This window comes from Suricata suricatta, chromosome 4 (assembly GCF_006229205.1).
Source record: "Suricata suricatta isolate VVHF042 chromosome 4, meerkat_22Aug2017_6uvM2_HiC, whole genome shotgun sequence".
NCBI lineage: Eukaryota > Metazoa > Chordata > Mammalia > Carnivora > Herpestidae > Suricata > Suricata suricatta.
Window position 1 is genome coordinate 158,403,677 of NC_043703.1, and position 25,962 is coordinate 158,429,638.

The following is a 25,962-nucleotide window of genomic DNA, read 5'->3' on the forward strand; positions in this document are numbered from 1 at the left end:
AGCCAGCTGAGCAATTCATAATAGAGCACGAACAAAACCTTCTCAGGGAGGAAAACAATGTAAGTGCCTCTCCAGGACAGCCAAGGAGGTCTACTTTCTAGTTTCTGACTGCAGGTGTAGACAAGATTCACAGAATGTTGAGCTTTGAGAACCAGCAGAGAAAAATGAATTCGCAGGCGCCAAATAACAGGTGAGTAAAATCGTAGGAAGGAGGGAATCGAGGAGGGAGGTGGGACATTCCACAGAGAAGCGGCAGCAGGAGACCGTGCAGGACAGCCGAGGCAGCGCCCGGGGGGCTCCGTCAGTGGACCCCCGCCTCCAGCTCAGGTCACGATCTCAGTTCGTGAGACTCAGCCCCTCCTCGCTCAGCTCAGAGCCTGCTCAAGATTCTCTCTCTCCCTCTGCCCCTCTCCCCTACTCATGCTCTCTCTTTCTCTCAAAAAACAAACAAAAATTTTTAAGAAAAGAACAGAAAGAAAAAGCCTCTGCACATCAAAAGAAAACAATCAACAAAACTAAAAATTTAGCAACCTATGGGATGGGAGGAGACATCTGCAAATGACACCTCTGATGAAGGGCTAGTATCCAAAGTCTATAAAGAACTTACCAAACTCAACACCCCAAAAATAAATAATCCAGTTAAGAAATGGGCAGAAGACATGAACAGACATTTTTCCAAAGAAGACCTACAAACGGCTAACAGACACATGAAAAAATGCTCAACATCACACATCATTAGGGACACACAAATCAAACCCACAATGAGATACCCCCTCACAGCTGTCAGAATGTCTAAACTTAACAACTCAGGAGACAACAGAAGGTGGCCAGGAATCAGAGTCAGCAAAGATGTGGAGAAAGGGGAACCCTCTCACACCGTTGCAAACCGGTGCAGCCGCTCAGGAGAAGTGTGGAGGCTCCTCAGAAAGTTAAGGACAGACCTCTCCTGTGACCCGGGAGTCGCACTATTTGCTATTCACCCACAGGACACAAAATACAGATGTGAAGGGGCACATGCCCCCCGCTACTTACAGCAGCATTACCGACAATAACCTCAAATGTGCATCAAGTGATGGGAGGAAGATGTGCTCAGGTCATAATCTCTTGTTGGTGGGACTGAGCCCCACGTCAAGCTCTGCACTGACAGCCTGGAGCCACCTTTGGATTTTCTCTCTCCCTCTCTCTGCCCTTCTTCCCCGGCTCACTTCCTCTCTCTCAAAATAAATTTTTAAAAAGAGAGAGAGGGAGGAAAGCCATAAGAGAGGTTAACTATAGAGAACAAACTGAGGGCCCTGGAGAGAAGAGGGTGGAGGAGGGGCTACGTGGTGATGGCATTAAGGAGGGCACCTGCTCTGACAAGCACTGGGTGTTGTATTAAGTGATGAGTCACAAAATTCTACTCCCGAAACCAATACTACACTAGATGTTAACTAAATAGAGTTTAATTTTTTTGAAGTGGGCTTCACACCCAGCGCAGAGCCTAATGTGGGGCTTGAACTCACGACTGTGAGATCAAGATCTGAGATCCAATGAGATGCTTACCCGACTGAGCCACCCAGGTGTCTCTAACTTGAATTTAAATAAAATTTTGGAAAGAAAAAACACACAAAAAACCCCCCAAATTCGTTTAAGATCATCAATCAACACTTCCTTCTCTGCAAAACTGCTCCTATTTTTACCATCCGACATGGAGAACTCCAGTTCATACTCGCTGAGGCTGACATCTTCTACCACAGCCGAGTTCTAAGTGTGACCCATGGGCCAGGGCAAGTCCACAAACCGTGTGGCCCCAGAAATACACAGCAGAGACAGAGTGAGCACTTAGGAAACAATCAGAATAATTCTGTCTGTTGAATCAAATAACAAAAAATTAGGGCTTACAGTCTGTATGGCTTTGGACACACCCCTCTGTAGGTTTTCTTTCGCCTCATAAAAGGAACGTAGCGTGAAGGGAAGAAATTTGGCTTTGGGTCAGAAATCGCAGCTCCACACCTGATGTGCCTCGTCATTTGTAAAATGAGGAAGTGGTGCGGGGTGGGGGTAGACTAACAGCTCCTCAGAAGTGTCCACACCCAAGTCCTCAGACCCTGCACACACGGCAGCTGACACAGCAGAGGAGACATCAGGTTGCCAGTCAGCTGACACCGAGTTAGGGCGAGTGCGGATCACCCGTGTCAGCCCAAGAACCACAGGGTTCCCAGTCTGCTCACAGGGTCCTTAAGAGCAGAAGAATGAGACAAGGACACGTGACATCGGAAGTGGTGGCAGAGATGTGACACGAGGCTCCCGGCTTCGAAGGGGGAAGGCGCCACCAGCCAAGGGCTGCGGGTGCCTCAGGCGGACAGAGAGGCGAAGAAACCGATTCTCCCCTTGAGACTCCAGAAAGAGAGGCGACCTTCCAACAGCTCAATTTGTGCCCAACAAGATCAGTCGCAGACTTTTGGCCTACAGAACCGTGAAACCACAGACGTGTGCGGGGGGTCCCTGGGTGGTACCAGCTCAGGTCCTGATCTCCTGGTTGTGAGGTCAAGTCCCTGCTTGGGAGTCTCTCTCTCCCTCTCCCCCTGCCCCTCCCCTGTTTGCGTTCTCTCTCCCCCATCCCTCTCAAAATACATAAATAAACATTAAAAAAAAAAAAAGCCAGGACAGCAAACCTCTGATAACAAATACACTTCCAGTTTTCTAGTGCCTTCTAAAAATCTTTTATTTTTTATTTGAGAGAGAGAGAGAGAGAGTGTGGGAGAGAAAATCTTGAGCAACCTCCATGCTCAGTGTGGAGCCTGATGCAGGGCTCGATCCCACAACCCTGGGCTCATGACCTGAGCCAAATCAGGAGTTGGACGCTCCACTGACTGTGTCTCCCAGGCGCCTACCTTCTAAACATCTTAGTAACAGGGAGGGTTTGTTTGTTTGTTTACAGGATAGAAAGAGAGGGCTGGCAAAAAAAAAAAGGCCCGGTATTTTCTGAGGGGGACAAGTCAAAGTCGCCTTCAGTCTTAGGTGGATGGAGCACGGACTTCCCTGCGGCCGCCGCCTGGCTCTCGAGGACGGCCCGTCCGCAGCCCTCCACCCGCAGCGGGCCTCCCGGCGGCTCTCCGGGATTTCACCCAGCCGAGCCCCCCGCTCCGCGCCTGGCACCGCGATCACTGCCTCCCCAGAGAAGAGAAACGATGCCGAAATCATCCAGGCCCATACCTTCTCCTGTGGCCCCCCGCCGCCGCAGAGACGAACCTGCACCTCCGCCTCCCCTAGTTCCCCAGCTGGCTGGCACCGTGCCGGAGGGCCTGGCGGGGGTGAGCCAGGGAAAGGACAGCCCTTTCCGGTTATCCACACGGAGGCCGCAGACACGAAGTTCAAGAGCTCCAACCTGGCAGCCGCTGCCGCCAAGTCCCGGTAGGCGGGCGCCACCTGCGACCGAGCACCTGTGTCCTCTGCGCACCACGTGACCCTACCCACAAGCCCAACGAAGTGTACTCCCGGGCCCTCTAGTTGTTCAGCTAAAAGGAGACGTTGTCCCCCTCCCTGTATATCGCGCGGCTGAAACAATACTTTCTCATTTACAAAAGCTATTTAGTATTACTAGCAATGCGTGTACATCAGCCTTAAATACTACAACGACCTTGGCCTTCTGAGGGAAGAGTCAACCTCGCACACTCTACGCCAAGCGCCCCGCCCGATCGGACAACCTCACCTTGTCGCAGAAGACCTTGATCTGGCAGTACGCCCGGTGCACGGGCTTGTTGCTGCGGTTGTTGTAACTGTAGGTGTCAATTTGAATGTTAAGAGGCAACCCCTTCACGCCTTTCTGAGAAGAGAAGTCTGTGCTTAAGCAGTTCACAGAGATGAAAACCTGCGAGGGGAAACCAAGGCACTGTGAGCAACGGGCACCAGCAGCCAGCCTCAGCGCTGCCTGCGAAAGCCCTCACGCCGCTGAAGTTACTTACATATGTGCTACACGAGAGCTCAGCTTCTCACCTCGAAGAAACTTGTTGAAATGAAGGGTTAATTTTAAAACTGCTTTTGGTCGGAGGAATGGCAGACGTTATGGGAAAAAACTAGACAGCAGCTTTGAACCTCTGTTCAATCTTCCCCTTCAGGGTATTTGTCTAGCCTCACACTGTGGAAGAGTCTGGATGTCTTTCCGGATGTCATTTTTTAAAAAATTTGTTAATGTTTGCTTATTTTTGAGAGACAGAGAGAGACAGAGCATGGGTGGGGGAGGGGCAGAGAGAGAAGGAGACTCTGAATCCGAAGCAGCCTCAGGCTCTGAGCTCAAACACGGGGCTCAAACCCACAAACTGCGAGATCATGAGCTGAGCCCAAATGGGACGCTGAGCCGACTGAGCCACCCAGGCGTCTCTTGATATCATTTTTAAATATTACCGAGGGCACATGTTCTCTAGATAGCTGTTTCGTAACTTAGTACCAACTCCAAATCTACCCGCGTTTGTGTCTACACCACCTCTGACAGCCTGCAGTTAGTTCCCTATGCGTGTCCTAATATTCGGGGATTTAGGAAATCAGTGAGTCACATTATTGAAGTGGCACTGGGGGTTGTTACTTAGGAGAGACCCAAGTGAATCTGTGTACACCAAAAGAACACACTCCATTTCCCTCTTTTTGTGTGCGAGTACGGGTCTTAACCTCTCACACAGGGTCACAAGGCATTCGAATTCCCTTTCAACCATTTCATTTTAGAATTTATTTCTGATACGTGAGCACCACACAGTGGATACTCCTGGAATTACAGTTGTAAAAATTGGCACCTTTCAAAAACCCAAGACGCTTGGGCTGGACTCCTTCCAGTCCAGGGGCCCCCGACGCCCCAGCCCTAACATCCGGGGACAGACCTCCCACAAGCAGTGCAGGGTGCCACTGACTGAACCCAGACCCAGACAGGGAGCAGTTTGAGCCAGAAAAGTGGGGGTGGGAGCCTCTGAGAACTCAGATAAAAGAGAAGGGAGTGGCGAGGGGAAGGAGAAAGAAAATTGACCGCACTCTCTAGAAGGTTTGCGAATGCTGAAACAGGAGTTTTACTCTTGCTCTAGTCTATACATTACTTTCAAGAAGGAGAAGACCAAAACACCGGAAAAAGACAGAGAACTTGTCCGCATTAACAGACTGAAAGGTCATCTCTTGTTCTGTCCCTCCGTCAGCTCTCCGCTCAGACCAGGCTATGTACTGTCCCGAAGACCCACTGACCGTCTATTCCCGCCACACACCTGCCCCTGTCCCTCCTCCCCCTGTGTCCCTCCGTCCCAGCTAGAGCCACTTCCGCAGCCCCTCCCTGCGTCTCCATACTGCAGGCTCCGGTGGCACCTCCAGAGACCGCAGCCACGCCCCCCGAGCCCTGCCGTGGGGCCCACAGCACCAAGCACCCAGTGCTCCCAGACCCGCGCGGGGCACTTACTTTATACACACGATCTCATCTCACAGCCCTGATGATAGCTAATCCTTCTTTTCCAGGTGAGGGCCAGAGAGATGTTTTTTTTAACTGTCCCCATGGTAGAAAGCAAAGGGCTCGAATTCACATCCAGAGCTCCCCCCTTCACACCCTGTGGCCTCGCTTTCCCAAATCAACTTTGTGCCCTAATCGCCTGGCTTCTCCACCTGCTGGAATGGTCTGCTGCTTTGACACGTACCGCAAACTTGCGCGGCAGGCCGGGCCCGCACTCCCTACACGGCAGCTTCCTCGATACTCCCGTACGAGCGCAGGGCCTGGTCTACGCTGCCCTTTCTAGCCTGCTATGATTTTATTGTCCATTTAACTCATTTTCAGTAAATATGCAAAATGCTTTCATTTAAAAAAAAAAAAACCTAAATCTAGATACACAGGCACAAAGTGGTACATGTGAATTTCAAACCCATCACAGAACCCTACCTAGTGCTTTGATTTGGTCTCTGACACTTGGACAAGGCAGGGGTTCGGGGTACCAACTGCCCCCTGCCACCAACAGTAGAAAACCCACGAGTAACTTCTGACTCCCCCAAAACTTAACTGTGTAAGAACCTCCTGTTGACCAGAAGCCTTCCCAATAACAACAATTAACACATAGTTTGTATAGGTACTAGATATGCTAGTCTTACAATACGTTTTTCTTAATTTTTTTTCAGTTTTTTCTAGGCTATGCAATTCATCGGCAAGGTTTTTCAAATTGTTGCAAATCTCAAAAAGTGGTTCCAACATATTTCCTGGAGAAAACAGACACACGAGTGGGCCCGCGCGGTTCAAATCTGTGTTGCTGTTCCCTGGCCGACTGAGCGCTGTTAAAACACCCTTCAAACACAGTTTATAAATCTGAGCTAAGGAGCTAGGCTATGGGAAGACCAAAGAGAAAGGCCCACAAAGAGGCAGACAGATAATAGTCCCTGCAAACAGCTGAGTCCATTGAGTAACCAAATCGCTGTAGTTTCTCATTTTATAACCAGATGGAGAATTGAAATTTCTATCATTTGAGGACACACGGCTCAATTTAGGACTCAAAACAGCAGCCTGGGAAAGTTACACAATTCCAGGAAGGCTCTGACCCAAAGTGATACTCCATTTACAAGAGGATTTCACGGGCATCCAACCTAAAACCTCACCGCCCCTTGCTTCCCAGTGTCAAGTTTCTATTCAGAGCAAAAATACGCAGGAACCAAATCCGAGGATCAGCATGAACATGGAGCCTTCAGAGAGACATTTCCCTTTTCACTCAGGATTACCGGCAACTGCTTTCTTGCGCACATTCTTCTAGGTTTGAAGTCAGTTCTTTACGACCTTGGCAGTGTTTCCAAACGCAACAAAGAAAAGCGTATGGCCTTCCAAACTCCATGTTAAAAACACACCACCTCGTCTAGAGAAGTGCGGAAACGCACAGTGAACAGTGAACCTGACGGGCAGTGCACGCGTTCCAGGCCCGGGACGTGAGGTACCAGGACGACGGCGGGCTGAAGACCTTCAAGAAACGGGGGCGCTGCTCACGGAGCCTCCTGTAGCTGGCTCCGCGCAAGAAGGAGCAGGACAGTCCTGGGGACGTGCTGTCGCCGCCGAAGGGGACACATGTGCTATGTTTAAGCCTCAACCAAAAACTGGCAAGAGTGGGAGACACCTTATGTATGCCCTGGCCCGGGGTAATGCGGTCAACAGGAAAGCTTCCGGTAGGAAAATGAAAACATCAGTTTTTAGCTCTGTCCCAAATTAGTGCTGTGACCATGGGCAAGGTCCTTACCTGCCAAATGCAGGTTCGATTAGATGATGTTTGGATCGCTTTTTTTTTTCTTGTTGAGGTGTATTTATTTTCAAAGAGAGAGAGAGGACGGGAGGGGCAGAGAGAAAGGGAGAGAGAAGAATCTCAAGCAGGCTCCACGCGGTCAGCACAGAGCTGGAAGCAGGGCTCAAACTTCTGGTCGGGGAGCTCATGACCTGAGCCGGAATCCAGAGTCGGACGCTTCACTGACTGAGCCGTTAGGGGGCCCCCTGTCTAGATTACTTCTCTTGAGTCCTAAGACTCTATTTATGTTGAGAGATTACAAATACTTTTTCTCTACTACGTATCTGTCAGTGACAATGATTTTGTGCAATGCATCCATCAATGTTTTACAAATCGTATTTCAAAAGTACCGTGTAAAGCTGCCATTTCAAGTTGCCGTGTGAACTAGTTGCACAGAATTAAGAATCTTATAAGGCAGAGGTTCATGAAGCTCGGCGCCCGGAGCACGAGCGCCGCCTGGGACCCTGGAGGCTTCGGGGCCCTGACTCGGCCCGGGCCACCCAGGCAGGGTCAGTCCTTCCTGCGGACACAAGGCCACGGCTAGCGGCCCTGTGGTCACCTGCCACGGTCAGGTGGTTCGTCTCCCACATGCACAGCACTCTGATCCACCGCAGGTCTCCTCTGACTCCGAAACTCTGATGGGATTAGAACAAGCCCCAACCTGGGGTGTCCTGTCTTTCAAGAGTTCAGACAGTCTTCCGTGTATTTACAGAATCCCATCAAGCTTGCTTTTTGACTGAAAATGTTTTTTTATTTTAACAGAGGTATAACCCTAGCAAATAATAATATTCATTTCATCAATGGAAAGACAAAGCTCAGTCGGTTGAGTGTCTGACTCTTGATGTCGGCTCAGGTCACAATCTCATGGTTTGTGAGGTCAAGTCCCACATCTGGTGGTGTGCTGACAGTATGGAGCCTGCTTGGGATTCTCCCTCCCCCTTCTCTGTCTACCCCTCCCCAACTCGTGCTCTCAATCTCTCTCTCAAAATAAATAAACTTAAAAAAAATCCATCACGGGGCGCCTGGGTGCCTCAGTCAGTTAAGCATCTGGCTTCGGCTCAGGTCATGATCTCACAGTCCGTGGGTTCGAGCCCCGTATAGGGCTCTGTGCTGACAGCTCAGAGCCTAGAACCTGCTTCAGATTCTGTGTCGTCTTCTCTCTCTCTGCTCCTCCCCCCGCCCCCAAAATAAAATAGACATAAAAAAATCTTTTTTTAATCCATCAAACTATGCTTCTGTTTATTCCTCACGTGACGTTCAATTTTCACAGGGGTTGCCGTGTGTGGGTGAACTGTGTGTGCGGGTGACCGGAGGGGTCGTTCCCACGGAGCTGGCAAGCCCTGGAGACGGGACAGTGCCGGGCCAGCCCCTTCTGTTTCTGGGGCCTGGGGCGCAGCACATGCTCAGTAACACGTATGTTTTTAACCAAAGAAGGAAAACGCAGGGGAGCAGTGACGACGTGGGGCGGAGGTGGAGTACCGTGCAGACATGGAAGACGGCCAGCACCTCCTGATGCAAACCAGGGGGCGGCTGGGTTCCTTGTGTGAAAGGGCCGCACAGCATTTCAGCCTTTGTGGGTGACACGCAACACAGTAACTCAGTGTGTCCACTTTCTATATAAGTGACTTCCTCAGAGGGCCTCCCGCTAACGTGTCACTTGTCCACGGGGCCACGTCCTTTACCAATACAACCCCGCCCACGAAGGGACTAGGGTCATTTTAAGGGAGAAGTTGTGTCCAGGAATCTCATGTAGGAAGGGGACAATCTTTGACAGCAGCACCCAAAGCGGGTCGGGGGACAGGGGCAGAAACGCGAAGCAGGGCTCACATCCAGGTCCCGAGGGGCAACGCGATGTCACGGTCTGTTCCCTACAGCACTAACACCGGACCGGTTCTACCTCGTGGGCGACCCCCCAAACAAACAGGACAACGGGCCAAGTCACCCAAGTCTGGATAGAACGCATGCTCAGGCCACTGTCACTGGGCAGAGACAAACAGTTTCTAAGACTCGATTACAGAAAAGCTGCAATATCTTCTCCAGAGGGTGGGAAAGAGGTTCAAAGAAAGGGGATGATTACACGCTCACCTCCTCCAGAAAATACACGTGCGTGGTGGCAACCTCCCCTCTGGGTTCCTGCCTCCTTGTCACGGATTTTGAGCAAATGTCGGATTTTATTCAAACAAATGAAATGTAAGCCTTAGAAGACGAGCATCTCAGGACCCCAACCGAAGCTCCGAAGAGAAAAGAAACCGACCACGAGAACAAACCGCTGAACAAGTCAAAGGTGCTCTGCAAGGCTCCTTCTCCAATGTCCAGCCTGTTTTTGTAACGTTGTACCTCATTCTCGGCTGAGAATTCACGCACTGAAAACTTTTCTGAAGATCTAGTTTTGTTTTCAAACCTCAGCTGAAAATGTGAGGGAAACGACAAAATGAAGCGTTCTCGGACCAAAGGGTTCAATTATATCGATGTTCTATTCCGAACGCTTACAAGCGCGGAGCCAACGAGAGATCAGATCTCGAACTACTTCATGGTGATTTTTCTAGAAGCATTAACTGCCGCCGCACGCCACAGCTCACGGAGCTGGCTGCTGCCTCCACTTACCCCTCGGAAGGGAAAAGGGAGGGGGAGAGAGACCCTCGGAAACAGTGAGCTGGAGACACAGGCTCCCGGGAGGCTCGCCCCCAGCCAGGGGAGTGAAAGCAGCAAGAGAACAGAGTTTAACCCCCAGCTCACCCCCTGGGCTTTATCAGCACAAGAAGCCGGACGAGCCTGGGAGGGGAGGCGGACTGGAAGACGGTCCTCAGATATGCGAGCTTGCGCAAGAGGATTCGTGAAGAGGTTACACAACTGTAACTTCCCAGAAAGTGTTAACAAAGCCCCAGAAATTTATCAGTCAAAAGTTACAAAAACTGTTAAGTAGTTGAACCAGAAGCTAACTACTGAAGCTGGCTGACTTGAGTACACTATAGTAGGATATTTTTCATGAACTAACAAAAAGGTTCTTCCTTTTAAAAAACTTACCACAGGGGCACCTGGGGGACTCAGTCGGTTGAACGTCCGACTTCGCCTCAGGTCATGATCTCACAGTTCGTGGGTTCGAGCCCCTAATTGGGCTCTGTGCTGACAGCTCAGAGCCTGGAGCTGCTTCAGATTCTGTATCTCCCTCTCTCTCTGACCCTCCCCTGCTCACGCTCTCTCTGTCTTTCAAAAATAAACATTTTTAAAAATTTAAAAATAAATAATTTACCCTAACAGTAATACCCACTCTCTATTATTATTCATGTACAAGAACCTGACATCCAAATAATCTAGTCTTAAATTTTTTCCCCCACTAAGAGATTTGGGTAAAATTTTTCAGATTTTTATAACATTGCTATTATAATGGTAAAAATAATTTTCTTTTACTTTTATAATTTGGTTTATTTAATGAGTGGGATAAAAAAGTAAACCTTTAGATTTGCTAAGAATATGAACCACCCTTATAATAGCTTAGATAGGTGTTTTTTTTCAAGAGTTCTGATTTTTATTTTGAAAAAACTTTTTTAATGTTTATTTTTGAAAGAGAGAGAGACAGAGCATGAGCAGGAAAGGGACAGAGAGAAGGAGACAGAATCTGAAACATTCAGGGTCCGAGCTGTCAGCAGAGCCTGACGTGGGGCTCGAACCCATGAACCTTGAGATCATGACCTGAGCCGAAGTTGGACACTTAACCGACTGAGCCACCCAGGTGGCCCATAAGAGATCTGATTCTTATTTTTATTTATTTTTTACTTTTTTCTTTTATAGTTTATCGTCAAGTTGGTTTCCATACAACACCCAGTGCTCATCCCAACACGTGCCCTCCTCCGTGCCCATCACCCTCCTCCCCCTCCCCCTCCCCCATCAGCCCTCAGTTTGTTCTCAGTACCTAAGAGTAAGAGATCTGATTTTTAAACTGCAATGCTGTAACACACGCTAGGCTCATTCCATGAGCGGTCACGGGAACGCAGTCATGTAACAGCACCTTGATGGCCCAGAAAATGAAAGAGGCTAGAAAACCATCAACACCTTCAGCGGTTCATGCCCCTCTGATGGAAGAAATCCAAACGATCAAGATCGTCCAAAATCTAGCTCCAGACTCCCACCCGAGCTCCACACCCCATTCTCTGCTGACACTGCCCGTCGAGGAAGACCGAGCATCAGTGAACAGCACTGCTCTGAGAAGCACTCCCTGGCGACCCAAAGAGTCACAAGCCTGCTGTACTACTCGGCAAGTTGTACTCAGTAGCCCGTCTCCCTCCCGAGGCCGGACTCGCGCCCCAGTGTGGGGTGAAGGGCCCCACCTCTCTCTATACCCTCGTCACCGAGGTCAGAGAGAGGAACAGGCAGGTGCCCTGAACATGCCACCTCTAACACGTCGGTCGCTCGGCCACACTGTAAATGTGAGTGCTCTTAGGCCCCTGATGGCAGAATTGCTGCACAGGTTTAGGATGTTTTCCAGGGTCTGGGGTGGCCGGGGGGTGGGGAGTGGCTCAGTCGGTTGAGTGTAGGGCTCATGTTTCCGCTCAGGTCATGATCTCACAGTTCCTGAATTTGAGCCCCGTGTTTGGCTCTGCGTTGGCAGCACGGAGCCTGCTTGGGACGGATTCTCTGTCTCTCCCTCCCTCAGCCCCTCCCCCTGAGTGTGCTCTCCCTCCCTCTCTCTCTCACTCAAAAATAAATAAATAAACTTAAAAAGTATTTTTAAACGTTTTCCAGCGTTTAGCACATTTTTTGTATTTCTCCCAACACCTCTTACACAATGGTACTGAATTAAAGGCTGGTAATGACAGAAAACAAGGGTTTGCAAAAAGCAACATACTATCCCCAAATCTTCATTTAGCAAACTTTCAAATCCTCACAAAACTTTAAATACACACAATAGTGCCCCTCAAAAACAAACAGAACACTCAATAAAAAAGAGCTAGTATCAATTTACACAAAGTAACCCTTCTTTCTCCCAGTCCCTAGTAGAGGGTCCTCAGACTGGCCACCCACCAGGCACTGAAATGGAAAAGAGACTGCTTCGTTGGCGCTAGGCAATCAGCAAATATAGTCCCTCTCACTAAAAACTTTATTTTTTAATTTTTTTAGTGTTTTTAATTTATTTCTGAGTGACAGAGAGAGGCAGCATGAGCAGGGGAGGGGCAGAGAGAGAGGGAGACACAGAATCTGAAGCAGGCTCCAGGCTCTGAGCTGTCAGCACAGAGCCCGACGCGGGGCTTGAACCCACGGACTGTGAGATCATGACCTGAGCCAAAGCCAGACGCTTAGGTGACTGAGCTGCCCAGGCGCGCCCACTAAAACTTTTCTACAGCTCACCACTGTCTACGTAATAGCAATAAGTTCCTCTGCACTCAAGGTGCCGTCTGTGATGCTGAGCGGCCTTTGCAGCCAGGTTTTCTACTACTCTCTGCACTATTTCTCAAATGTCAGTAATAGATGTATCCCTTTCCTGAATTTTCAAATATTTTGTTTTTGAGAGCGTGCAAGTGGGGCAGGGGCAGAGAGAGAGAGAGACAGACACAGACACAGACACACACACACACACACACACACACACACACACACACACACACACACAAAGGTTCTGAAGCAGCCTCTGCACTGACAGCAGAGAGCCTGATGTGGGGCTTGAACGCCTGAACCACAAGATCATGACCTGAGCACAGTTGGACACTCAACTGACTGAGTCACCCAAGTGCCCCTATATGTGTCCTCTTTAAAAAAGAAAGAAAGTTCCTTAGCTCCTAAAAATATATCCAGGTCTTCATTTGATAAATACTGCTCATTCAAACAGCTGCAAAATGGCACCCCAAGAACTCATTTGGTCTTTTTCTGGACCAAACCTCATACCCAAGCACAAACACCAGCACCGACACTTCCTGGCAGCAATATATACTCTATGGTTTTAAATATACTTATGATTAAAAAAAATCTTACTGCTGAATTGAAAGCACAGTATTAAAAATCTCAAAGGAATTCCAACCTCAGGATACTCGGCTGACGGACCCTCAGGTTTTGAGACCAACTCATTTACAGGGAGCAGTCCCCAGTCTTGCTGGGCGTGTCGGGGCCTTTGGGATCTGGCCCCCCCCCCCCCCCCCCCCCCCCCCCCGCCCCGCCTGCCTCAGACCTCAGTCAAGGTCCAGTGGTCTCAGTTCTGCACTCCTACCTGCCAAGGCCACCGGCCCACCCTGGGCTCTGAACGCCTGGCCCGTTCCTACTGTCCATTCGAGGGTGGTGCTGTCTGCACAGTCTCCTCTGACTCTCCCAGCCTGAGGGAAGTTCTAGTGCTTTCTGTTTACTTCTGTCGACAGACTCACGGGTGGCAGTCTCCTCCGCTAAGTTTTGAGTTTTCTGAGGCCTGGCCCAGATCTCATTCGTCTTTACGGTCCCAAAGCATCCCGGCAGCACCTGGCCGGTAAGAACTGCGCGGTCACCAGGGGAATGACCGGCGTCCTAACCCCAGCCAAACAGAACTACACGCTGCTACGGTATCTGAGCTGTATTCTTACAGCACACCTGACTCTGGCCCTCGAAACAACATACGAAATTGGTACGAATCTGACCCCATTTCACAGATAAGGAAGTTGAGGCTTAGAGGTTAGAAATGCATTGCCCAAGTTCACAGGTTATTTATGTTCATAACTCTCCTCCATGTCGGCCTGAACACCTACGTCATCTTGGAAGACAGCAGAATGCCACGCAGCTTTTTTACACATGCTGGACATCAAATAAATATTTGTTCAATGGATAATTAAATTGATTATACCCATACCCTCAACCAATTTGGAAAAGATTATGGTATTCTGAGGCTCACTGACATATATCTATATCTGTATCTCTCTTTCTATCTATAGAGAGAGACGGAAAGAGAGAGAGAGAAGGTAAGTCCTAGGGTAGAGATAAAGCCACATAATGGGTCGTGAGGTGCTTTTCTACTGCATCTATCCACATTTACACTCGACAACGTCATCTCCGGTGACCATCTTCCATTATGAAACCTGCAGGCACCTGACAAGTCTGCCTTCGAGAAGCAGGTATGTCTCCCGTCCACACGCAGCTGCACGCCATCCTCATGGGCACGTACGCCCTACACCTTCCTCGACCCGGTGTGACGGAAGACAAGGCCCGGACGCCGTTTTCTACACGACACAATGTCTGGGCCTCCATATGTCAAAGCACCTCTTAGACTAAACTGTTCCGCTTGCCTCCTTTCCACTAAAAGTCACAACAGCTAATCTGCGAGGGGAAAAAAAAAATAAGGAAAAGGTCCGATCGAAGAGACTGCAAAAATATTTTGCAGCCCCAACGCTTTCAAAGACACACATAGAGCAAATTCTCTTCCATAAAGCCTTCCCCTGAGCTGAAAGTACTCTCTTTTTCCTAGAAATCTTCAGAGCTTTTCTGACCTCACTTACGACCTGTGTCATTACATAAAGAGTGTAATCTTTGAGGACAGGCTTTATGCCTGAATCCTTTATTTCCGCACAGGTCTTGCATAGAAAAGAACAATGAATAATTCGCTGAATGACTGTATAGTTAACAAAGCTAACCCTCTGCAACAGGACTTCATAAGGCCGGTCCTCCACACGGCACCAACAGATTAATTACCTCGCACAGATTTCCTAGAAGGTTGTTAGAAATAAATTGGTCGACAATGACCATAATAATTGGTCAATAATGACTGAAATAAAAAAAAAAATCCTGGGGAGCCTGGGCGGCTCAGCTGGTTAAGCTTCTGATTCTTGATTTGGGCTCAGGTCGTGATCTCACAGTTCATGAGACAGAGCCCTGAAAACAGAGTGCAGAGCTTGCTTGGGATTCTTTCTCTCTCCCTCTCCCCCTCTCTCACTTGTGCACGTGTGCGTGGACTCTCTCCCTCTCAAAAAAAAAAAATAAACATTACCAAAAAAAAAGAATCCTTCAAGTCAGAATGGTGTTTTGCTCCTGCAAACCAGATTACACACAGCAGACTTTTGGAAAAGTACCGGCATATGGATAACCTGATTAGCTATGTCAATATTTTATACTGTCCGGTATGACGCACAGATAGTTCAAGTGGGTTGCAACTGTCTGGTAGTCACAAACAAGAAAAGACCTGTTAGAAGGAAGAAAATAAAAGTGGGTTGATTTATCTATGAAAGGTGCATCAAAATAAACCGATACTGAAAATGTTTTGTAAGTCCAAAAACGTACTTATATGTCATATACCCTAAAAACATTTACCTTTAGTGTGAGCATTATGTGGCTCAGAGTCTGGCTACTCACTGCCATTTAACTCAGGAGAGACAGCGTTTAGTGGTGGCTGAGGCTCAGGCTCTGAGGACACAGACACTGACAGACACACAGGAGCGCGACAGCAGAGACGGCGCCAGGACCAAACTCCACGCTCTGGAAACCACAGTAGCACAACGATGCACAGAAAGCTGAAGAAGAATCTAATGGAAAAACTGCCCAGGGAAGAAGAGAAACAGGGAAAAAGTGACCCCCACAGGCTGTGAGCGGAGGACTCTTGGGCGGCAAGCCCCTCCGCTAAGTTTTGAGTTTGGACTGGATCCGCTCAGGAGGCATGAAATTGAAGGTCCCTACATTTCCAAGCAAAGGGAGTCTCTGTGCCAACTTCCTACTGACTTCATATTAGGTCACAAGACTTAGTTGGTGACGGGGTCCCCTCAGAGACAGCCACGGCCACTCCCAGTTGCCTCTGGGAGTCTTTATCACTTTAACCCAGTCTAGTACTAAAATTCAACTTAGTCAAACAGGGATAGAACGTGTATACTTTTATTCCTAGAACGTAACCGATCTACTAAATTGAAAGTAGAAACCTCTGACATAATTCTCTTTGACATCAGTCAGGAAAGCCTCAAACATACCAAAAAGCAGCACTTCTAGAAACCTCCTAACATATGAAGTTACAACGTGAAGTCAACACCAAAGTTTATTCCTGGCTCTCCCGGCTGGCTCGAGTCGGAGGAGCATGCTTGGGACTCTTGATCTTGGGGTCGTGAGTTTGAGCACCACATTGGGTGTAGAGATGACTTAAATAAAAACTTAAAAAACAAAGTGTTTTACTTTTTTTACGTTTTTATTCACTTTTTGAGAGACACAGAAAGAGACAGGGTGTGAGCGGGGAGAGAGACAGAGAGAGGGGAGAGATACAGAATCCGAAGCAGGCTCCAGGCTCGGAGCTGTCAGCACAGAGCCCGACTCAGGGGTTTGAACCCACGAACCGTGAAATCATGACCTGAGCCAAAGTTGGATGCTCAAGCGACTGAGACAGCCAGGCGCCCCATAAAAACAAAGTTCATTCTCACTCTAAGTCCAAGAGCACTAATTAATGAGAATCAAAGCACCATCTTCCCAGTATGTTGATATGAAGTTATAATTGTCAACTGAAGCCAATGGGAGTGGGGAAATGGCGTATGCACGCTAAGAAATCAAGATCTAGTTCGTGGCTGAAGTCTGCATCGGCAGGAACAGTTTTGAGCGGTATGCAGCAGACACTTAATCCTGATCGATATCCCTGTGACCCAGCCGAGAACAAAGAACCAAAACCAAACAAGCCACGACTGCCCCGGTTCTGCCTTGCAGCCCCTCCGCTTACTCCGCTTACTCCGCTGCGCCCGCCCGCGAAGTCCACGCTCGCATCAAAGGCTGAGTCAGACCCTCAGAAGGAGAATCCAGCTCGGCCACTGACGCATCGGCTCAGCCTAGGAAAGTCCTACTTCCCCACTGCTCTGATGGTGTGAGGTGATTAAAAAACCCTCCTACGAGGAACTAAAAGTTTCCAAGTGTGCTATCAGTATTTGCGTTGGTTCTTGGACTATCAAATGACCATCAAGAGATAAGAAAAAGAACTGGAGGGCTGAGGGTTGGGAGGAGAGGGATCTGGGAAGAACAAGGCACTAACCTAAAATCTTCTCTCCTCTACGTGGGGTACTTCCCTGAAGGAAAAATGAGGCCACCCTCTCTGTGGCCTCAGTCCTGTCGTCCCACACCACCCACACGGCGCTTCTGTTTCTGCACAGACAGCGGAGATCCAGGGAAAAAGTCACAAAGACAAAGAAAGGGAAAAGGAGGAGAGAGGGAGAGAGAGACGCAGAAACAGAGGCAGAGAAAACAGAGAAGGATATGGGAAGGGAGACACACAGAGACACTGCAGACATTAACCACATCGCGCCCACCTATGAACCTCCCTCCGCCATACCCCTTAGGCAGGACCTGGTGAACTTAAGGACACTTGGCAGATCCAGTGTTTTGGCACCTGCTGTCCCAAATAAGTAGGATCTTTGTTGTGAAATATGCAGAACTGGATGCAGGTGTGACACAAGGCAAACACAGACCGCATTCCGGCATCTCTGGGTCCAGAACAGGACAGGGAGGCATCTGGGTGGTAAGGGCAGACTCGCCAGGCAAGCAGGCTTCCAGTCAAAATGCCAATCGTATTTCCCACTGCAGAAAAAGGCTAAAGCTAAAGGCCCTAAATGAATAATTCACGTAGAGAGCTCACGGACATGCACTGAAGGATCTGGAGTCCTGCATGAAGATCTGCTATAGAACAGAAACCCCAAGTCCAGGGCCCCCTGAACACACCTGCATCCAGTTCTGCATATTTCACAACAAAGATCCTACTTATTTGGGACAGCAGTCAGGTCCGGCCGCAGTCAAAGCTCTCTGAGTCAGTTACAAGTAGCAAAACTGGTTGAAATGACAGACGCACAAAATGACTTTAGATGGAATTTCCAGGAAGGAGGTAGAAAAGGAGGGTTGACAAGTAGTCAGAGAAGAAAAGTTCTGCGGAGGCGTTCAGTGTTTCCTGACAGGGGCAGGGTGGTGGAAGGGGTGAAAGTGGACCAAAAAAAAAAAAAAAAAAAAAAAAAAAAGAATGAAAAACAAATTCAAGTGGCGGCACAAATGTTGGCTAAACAGACAAACAGACATGGCGCTCCAAACCTGTTTCACAAGGTCCGGGTTTCACTACCCAACTAAAGCTTTCTTCAGCTGCCAAGTGTCTCCTGTCCAATCAAAAACATCATGCACTCGGCTCTTCCCCTCAGGCGTGTGCTAATAAATGTGCGCTATTGTTACCTGCAGAGTCTGAATTTCCACCGGGGTCCAGGGCATTCTCTGTTCCATCTGGACTAGCCCCTCGCTTGGACGTGAGAGTATCTACCACGTGAAATACTTTCAAGCCCGAGTCCGACAAGAGGAAACGAAAGTTTCAAGGAGGAGCCTTCCTCAGTCAGACCCCGGACAGTCTCTGCGAAGCAAAGCTTCCAGCTGCTAAGAATTTAATCCGTATCAGCGAACTGAAGGCATTCTCCGCAAGTTCCAATCAAGAACTTCTCGCCATTTCCGAAGCGGATTAAGTGAAAACCCTAAAGACTGTTCATTCCTTAGAGAGGAATGTTGACTATCTTTCTGACACCAAAAGAGTTTATTTTTTCACTTTGATAAATATGTACTTTCCACTTGCATAAAGGGAAAGCCCCGGAGTCAAACGCATGACACTTCACAAGCCCATGGGGCTTCCGCACCTGTCCCTGGAGCTCTGAGGACAGGACTCGGGCTGAGCCCAGGCCATGGAGTCAGCCCTGCATCCGCCTAAACACTCGGTCTCTTACCCTTTGCTTTTTTTAAAAAATTTTTTTTTTTAATTTATTTTTGAGAGAGAGAGAGACAGCATGAGCAGCAGAGGAGCAGAGAGAGAGGGAGACACAGAATCCGAAGCAGGCTCCAGGCTCTGAGCCGTCAGCTCGAACCCACGGACTGTGAGATTCTGACCTGAGCCGAAGTTGGACACTTAACCGAGTGAGCCACCCGGGCGACCCTTACCCTTCGTTTCAAAAGCAGCAGTGATTCCTGCCTCCTATTTGGGCCAGGGAGTATACGCTTTTGTTTTAAGTCACCTGCCTGCATTTAATTGCAATTTCAAGTAAGATATTTGACTCACTTCTCTCTCTCCCTCCTCCCCCTCGTTCTCACTGGAAATTTCAAGTTGTGAAACAAACCAAACCTGTCCCTGCCTCACGCAACCAAACATGGCAACACCTCACTTTAATGGGGCATTTAATTGATGCTTCACTCGAATGGCATCCCTGTAAATGCCTGCAATGTGCTCCATCCAAACAAATTAAAAGCTCCTCTCACGATGAATTCCAAATATTATGCTTAGACAAAACAACAAACTGTTATTAAACTCATAAACCTGTATCCCACGAGCACATACACAAAGTCTGAAGTTCATGTTACCAGAATGGTCACACCCCTCTGCCAGAACGAACTCTGCAGGCCTCAAGAATCCCTCCCCGGGAACGCCACCCACGTCTGCTGGGACAAGGAGACAAAAGGGGGACATGACCAGTGCTGCATCCAAACCCGGGCCCCCTCGTGGCAAAGCTGCTCAGGGCTCTGCGCCCCCAGGGGGGCTGTGCATTCTAGTCTAATCCTCTTTCTTTTGTAACACGAGCCCCTCCCGGACACAGAAAGCATTTGGCTCAGGATGAGGATCCTTTGGAAGGCCTCCGTCCTTCTCAGAGCCCAGAGATGAAAAGTAAAAGCACAAAGTGCTCTCATTGATCAGTGTTTCCCCCCTGGAGGGTGGGACGCTCCCTCATTCCTTCCTTGTGGACCATGAAGAGACGAAACGTTGGGGAGAAACCGGTTCTGTCACCCCTGTGCATATGATCATGCCACCAAGGAAAAGACACAGGCCCATCTGTCTGCGGAAACCCCGATGGCAGATGGAAATGTGGTGCGGCCTCCCGAAGGGCTAAGGAAGCCTCGAACCAGCAGCCCGGCCCCGTGACGGCGCCGCAGGAGAAAGGTCCACAGCCCCAGGCTGCTGCAGGCCACGGGTGCACACGACAGTGACACCCCGTCAGGCTCTGTGACATGCCTTCCTCTAGCGGGAGCCTGATGCTCACCTGACAGTTAAGTTCTCCGCTGTTAATGGTGTAAAAATGAAACTTGTGAATGGGAACTACGCCGCAACGCACCCTCTGGCGCCAACGTTTAGAAGCCCCCACCGGGGAAGACCGCGTCGGACAGCTGGTCTCCCTGGGGTCCCCTGCGTCTTTAAAAGGTCTGCGTAATATTCGGGGCCATCACAGCTACATACAAGTGATCAAAGAAGTCTTGAGCTTGGCTTTGCATGGTAGCTACTGCCCTGTTTGCCACACTGTCTAGGTCACGGTCACTACAGCCCGTATGCTCCGGCGCCGGCACCCGAGACCACTCCCAATCCGTGGGCCCCTGGCTCGCAGCCCCCCCCCCCCCCCCCCCCCCCCCCCCCCCCCCCCCCCCCCCCCCCGAGGTTGGCCGGGCTGTCACTCGATTCCAACACGGCTATCGTTTCTACTGCCCTGTGGTTAAACATCACTTCTCCAACAATCAACACAAGTGATTTCCGGTTAGCAAAGTGCTCTTCTACCACAGGGATTTACACTAGTGAATCCACAATGCTCCAAGATTAACGAGAATTATTACACTTTCAAAGATTTTATTATTTTTTTAATGTACTCTCCACCCCCAACATGGGGCTTGAACTCAGCACCCCAAGATCAAGATTCACACACTTCACTGACTGAGCCAGCCGGGTACCTACAGTTTTATTTTATTTACTTATTTATTTTTAATTATTTTCATTAATTTCTAAAACAACTTTTAAATGTTTATTTTTGAGACAGAGAGACAGAGCATGAGCAGGGGAGGGGCAGAGAGAGGGGGAGACACAGAATCCGAAGCAGGCTCCAGGCTCCAAGCTGACAGCACAGAGCCCAACATGGGGATCAAACCCACGAACTGAGAGATCATGATCTGAGCCGAAGTCAAGACGCTCAACCGACTGAGCCACTCAGCCCCAGGCGCCCTGCAGTTTTAAACAGTCCTCCCTGGGGGCGCCTGGGTGGCTCAGTCGGTTAGGCCTCCGACTTCAGCTCAGGTCAGATCTCACATTCGTGGGTTCGAGCCCCGCGTCAGGCTCTGTGCTGACAGCTAGCTCAGAGCCTGGAGCCTGCTTCCGGTTCTGCGTCTCCCTCTCTCTCTGCCCCTCCCCCTCTCATGCTCTGTCTCTCTCTGTACCAAAAATAAATAAAACATTAAAAAATTAAAAAAATAAATAAAATAAACAGTCCTCCCTGTCAAAAACGCTTTCTGTCCATTTCAAGGTCTAGATTCTCCCCTCCTCAGGCAGCCTGACTGCGATGGCCGAGCAGCAACGTGCTCGTCGAGAGGACTAAGTGCGGTCCTTCGGTGCCGAGCCGCGAGCGCTGCCTCGCTGAGTGCGAACGTAAGGCTCCCGGCAGCGTCCAGCATAAAACAGACATTCAAAGAAGCCAACTCTCTCTCCCTAACTGCTGTTTCCTCTGTTTATTTTAGATCTTCAGGCCTGGAGAGGCCCTCACTTCATGTCACTAACCAGACCTCAGTGCTCTTATAAACTCTTAGCTTCACAATCCAAGCAAGATGGAAACTCGAGGCCAAGCCGGGCAGCCTCTCCAGAATTACCTGCTGAGTTCTGGAACTACGGTAACAGGGATAAAACAGAGAGTCCGCTTTACAAGCTATCTGGGCCCCCAACGCCCGTCTGTAACGTGGTGTGAACAACGCACAACAACTCCCCTTTCCTCAGAAATGACAGCGCCGCACTTCGGACCGCAGGCGGCCGTGCCAAAGCCGACCTCACCGGCAAGCGGCCTGAACTGTGATGCTGGCGTCATCGGCCTGGACCTCACGCGGTGCCCTGCTCGGGGCCGGCGCGGGGTGACTGCGGACGTCATGAGTCCCTGGGACGGGGGAGGCAGGCCACTGGCTTGGGTGAAATCTTCCTATGGCCCAAGCAGCTGCTCGTGCAAGGCCGCCCTCCTCACTTCCTAGGCCTCCCTCCCCACGTGGCCACTGCCCTCAGAACTCACCAGCTCTACACTCGGGCACCTCGCCCGACACCCACCTTTCAGCAGTTCAAAGGCAAGCGCTTCCCCTGCCACAATGAGCTCAGCCGTGGTCTGACGGGAAGAAATCTGATGAAAGTTCTTCTACAAGGGAGTGTGAGTGGCTGATGGAAGTTTAACTTGTAAAGAGATTTCTGCCTTCTTAAAAGATCCCTGACCACCCAGACAAATCTCTCTGTGCAGAGGACAGGAAAATGAATGAAGTCGGTCCGCACAGCCGGGAGGCTGGGGCCACCGGGGGACTATTCCTACTACCTGCCGCTTTGAAAACTCATGATTCTTAAACGATTTTTTTTACATTTATTTATTATTGAGAGACAGAGAGAAACAGGAGAGGGGCAGAGAGAGAGGGAGACACGGAATCGGAAGCGGGGTCCAGGCTCTGAGCTGTCAGTACAGAGCCTGATGCGGGGCCCGAACCCACAAACTGTGAGATCATGACCTGAGCAGAAGCCAGACACTCAACCAACTGAGCCACCCAGGCGCCCCTGAAAACGCATGACTTTGGACAAGTTTCATAACTCCTTCAAGTTCCTACAGTAACTGCAGGTGTGTGAGAACACAGATGGATGGAGTACACACAGGCACAGTGGGAGATGAGTCTAGTTTGGGCAGTGTTTTTCCCCAAATGGAACACAAGCCAAGGTGTTCAAGATTTAACCTGATATGTCCTCTAAACAGTCACCTCCAAAGCAACTTGCAGAAGCTACAGGGGAGATTCAGATGTCAACACTGGGCCAGAATTCTGATTTTATTCATCCTGGCCTGGCCAGAAGAGGGTATCAGATTTTTTAAAAGCCATGTCAGGGACAAAGGGAACGCTATATATACTACATGTGGCACACACTGTATATAGGGTACACACACCAAACCCTTACGCCTATGGTGAGAGTGACCTGGAATTAAGAATCAACAAATGCGTTCTAACTTAGAACAAGAAAGTGGATACTTGTGAAAAAGAAGCTAAAACACCCTCTACAAGACTCTGCACGCTGACATGTTCACTCTAGCTGCTCTAGGGCACCAATTGCTTTAAGTGTAAAAACAGAAAACATCGGCTTGGCCAGGGAAAGCAAACAATCTAGATACTGAATTCCAACACACGCTCGGAGCTGATGCCTGCCATCAGCATCAAAAGGTAGCGGCCTCATTAAGAAATGGCATGAGCCCTTCTGGTGGCTGGCAAAGGCTTAAACATCACGTCGGCCCTGGGGGTCTGGAGGGGGGCGAACCGAACTTCACTACATCAATTAACAGGCAGCTACGGAGGCTGCAGCAGACACACGTCCAACAGTATTTCCCTTTGATACAACTAGGCTGAAGGTCTTCGGAATAAAAGCAGCCATCAGTCCCACGGCTTCCGTCGGTCCCATCCCAGAGAGTGACACATCAACCAGACAAAGCGCCCTGCCCGTACGCGGGGCCTCCCGCACAGCTCTCCGGGCCCTCTGACAAGCGCCTATTAATCTTGACGACGTGCCGACGAAGAAGAGGGTTGGCCCCCCCTAGGCTTTTTATTTTTCTAGGGGGATAAAGGGGAGAAAACTGAGCAAGTGAACTGAGGGACTAAACCCAAGGTCACAGGTAAGTCAGAAAAGTGGACTCGGGACTTAGATGTCCCCAAGTCACCTCTTCCACAGTTTCTCAATCAGTCCCTCACGGCGAAGAGGAAGCGTGTCTCTGGTTTGCTTTTATAACCCAGGCACCCGGAGCCCACTGTCCCGACAGGCTGCCGCGTCTGACTGGGACACTTCGCTTCAAAATAACCGCAACCACAAGGATATGGAGTGAGAAGCTGACGTCTCCTTCTACCACCGCTGCTGTGGTGGACTCCTGGTTTCATCACGCCGAGGGCACTCGTGTGGGATCGCGGGGTCAGCAGGAAGGCCCCAGCGCAACAAGAACCCACGGCGCCTTTCGGACTGGCAGACCCAACTCCCCACGTCCGCCGCTGAGGACACACGCTCGCCTCGGCCCGGCGCCCACGGTGAGAGAGGAAGGCCGTTCTACTGCAAAGTTAACGCGCGCCTCAAGAATCCAGCCATTCTGGTGGTTTCAAAGCAGCCCGAGGCAGGAAAAAAATTAAATTCTGCAGTAATTAGTACCTCATGCAGACCTATTCCGTAACGGCTAAAATTCTGGTTGAATAAATAAAACACAAAAACAAAAAGAGGTTGAGAAGGACCGGGAAGTTATCCTCACTTTATATATCTGGACCTTGATGTAGAAAAGTGCAACAAATCCTAAAGATCAGATTTACACTGACTGGCCAAGAATTGTAGGTTTCTCTTGTGTTGCCTCAGCTCCCAATTTTTAAACTAATCCAAAGAAAAAAACAAATGCCCAAACTCTAATAATTTAGTGAAAGAGGGATTATACTAAAAGAATGTTGTGGGGAGGGCAGAAATGACTTAACGATATGTTTAGTTTTTCGTAAAAGGGCCAAAAACTCCAATTAGAATGATCCAGGGTGGCTCAGCTGGTTAAGCATCCGACTTTGGCTTGGGTCATGATCTTGGGGTTTGTGGGTTCGGGCCCCTGTGCTGACAGCTCAGAGCCTGGAGCCTGTTTCAGATTCTGTGTTTCCTCCTCTCTGGCTCGCACTCTGTCTCTCGCTCAAAAATGAATAAATACACACACACACACACACACACACACACACACAAGAAAGTTCTAAATGACCGTGTGAATTGGACGCAATTCTTCCCCTTAAAACCCCGAGAGAGGAGAACCGCGCACGAGCTGTATCCGAAAGCCACGGTATGAGGGCACTGCTGACCCCCTGTACTTAAGGGCCTTTCTGAAGAAGCTCCAATAGCCTCACAGGCACCGTCCAAACAACCCACACGACGTGCCCGAAGGAGAGGGAGGCAGGCATGAACTCTGCAAGTGAGGAAGCGAAGCACAGAGGAGGCGGCATCAGGCTCCATGGCGCACAGCGCGCAGGGCCGGCTCCCACCCGTTGGCGCTGAAGCACCTCGACAAAAATTGTCTTTTTCAGAGGAAAGAGAGGGGACAAGGACAGTTTCCCAGCATCTGGGAAGAGGCTGTACTTCAAAATACATAAAATACCGAAAAGAGACAGTCAACAATTCAGCTGACCCTGACCCTGACCCTGACCAATTGGAGGAAAGCGCACAGCTCAGCAGACAACGGCTCGTTCTTCTCCCGAAGTCCTGTCTCCTTTTCACGCACGCCACGACTGAACGGCTAGAACGGATCTGGTCAGCCCAGCTTATTCTCCCTGCTCCTGAGCAAAAGAATGAGAACACGAAGGGACTCTGGGGGGCTGAGTCGGTTAAGCATCTGACTTCTGATTTCATCTCAGGTCACGATTTCACGGTTCATGAGATCGAGTCTCGCGCTGGACTCCACACTGACAGCGTGGGGCCTGCCTGGAAGTCCCCCTCTCTCGCTCTGCCCTGCGTGTGCATGCGTGCATACACGGTCTGTCTCTCTCTCTCAACATAAATAAATAAACTTAAAAAAAAAAAAAGGAATGAAAACATGTAAGACCATAAAAAAAAGAGAAAAAAAAACAGTCGTCAAGGCATTAAGCTCCTCCCACTTTTCCTCACAAACCTGGAAACAGAGAAGGCCCTGGACTCCATTACCAATTACCTACCTTTGCTTCATCATTAATGTCCCAGGTGAAGGAAATGGCATTATACGCAATCTCCTCAATGTTACTGATGGTATTGAAGCTCTCTTTATAATCAGCTATAGGAGTG

At 49.6% G+C, this 25,962-nt stretch overlaps 1 protein-coding gene across 1 annotated transcript in view; it reads right to left on the reverse strand.

Moving 5' to 3' along the window:
- The window catches only part of GRHL1 (grainyhead like transcription factor 1), a 49,642-nt gene that overhangs the window by 13,904 nt on the left and 9,776 nt on the right, over positions 1-25,962 (reverse strand). The window contains exons 8-9 of the mRNA XM_029938573.1: positions 25,857-25,951; positions 3,692-3,850 (exon numbers count right to left, since the gene is read on the reverse strand). Coding sequence (XP_029794433.1) covers positions 3,692-3,850; positions 25,857-25,951 — 254 coding nt within the window. The remainder of the gene's footprint in view (positions 1-3,691; positions 3,851-25,856; positions 25,952-25,962) is intronic.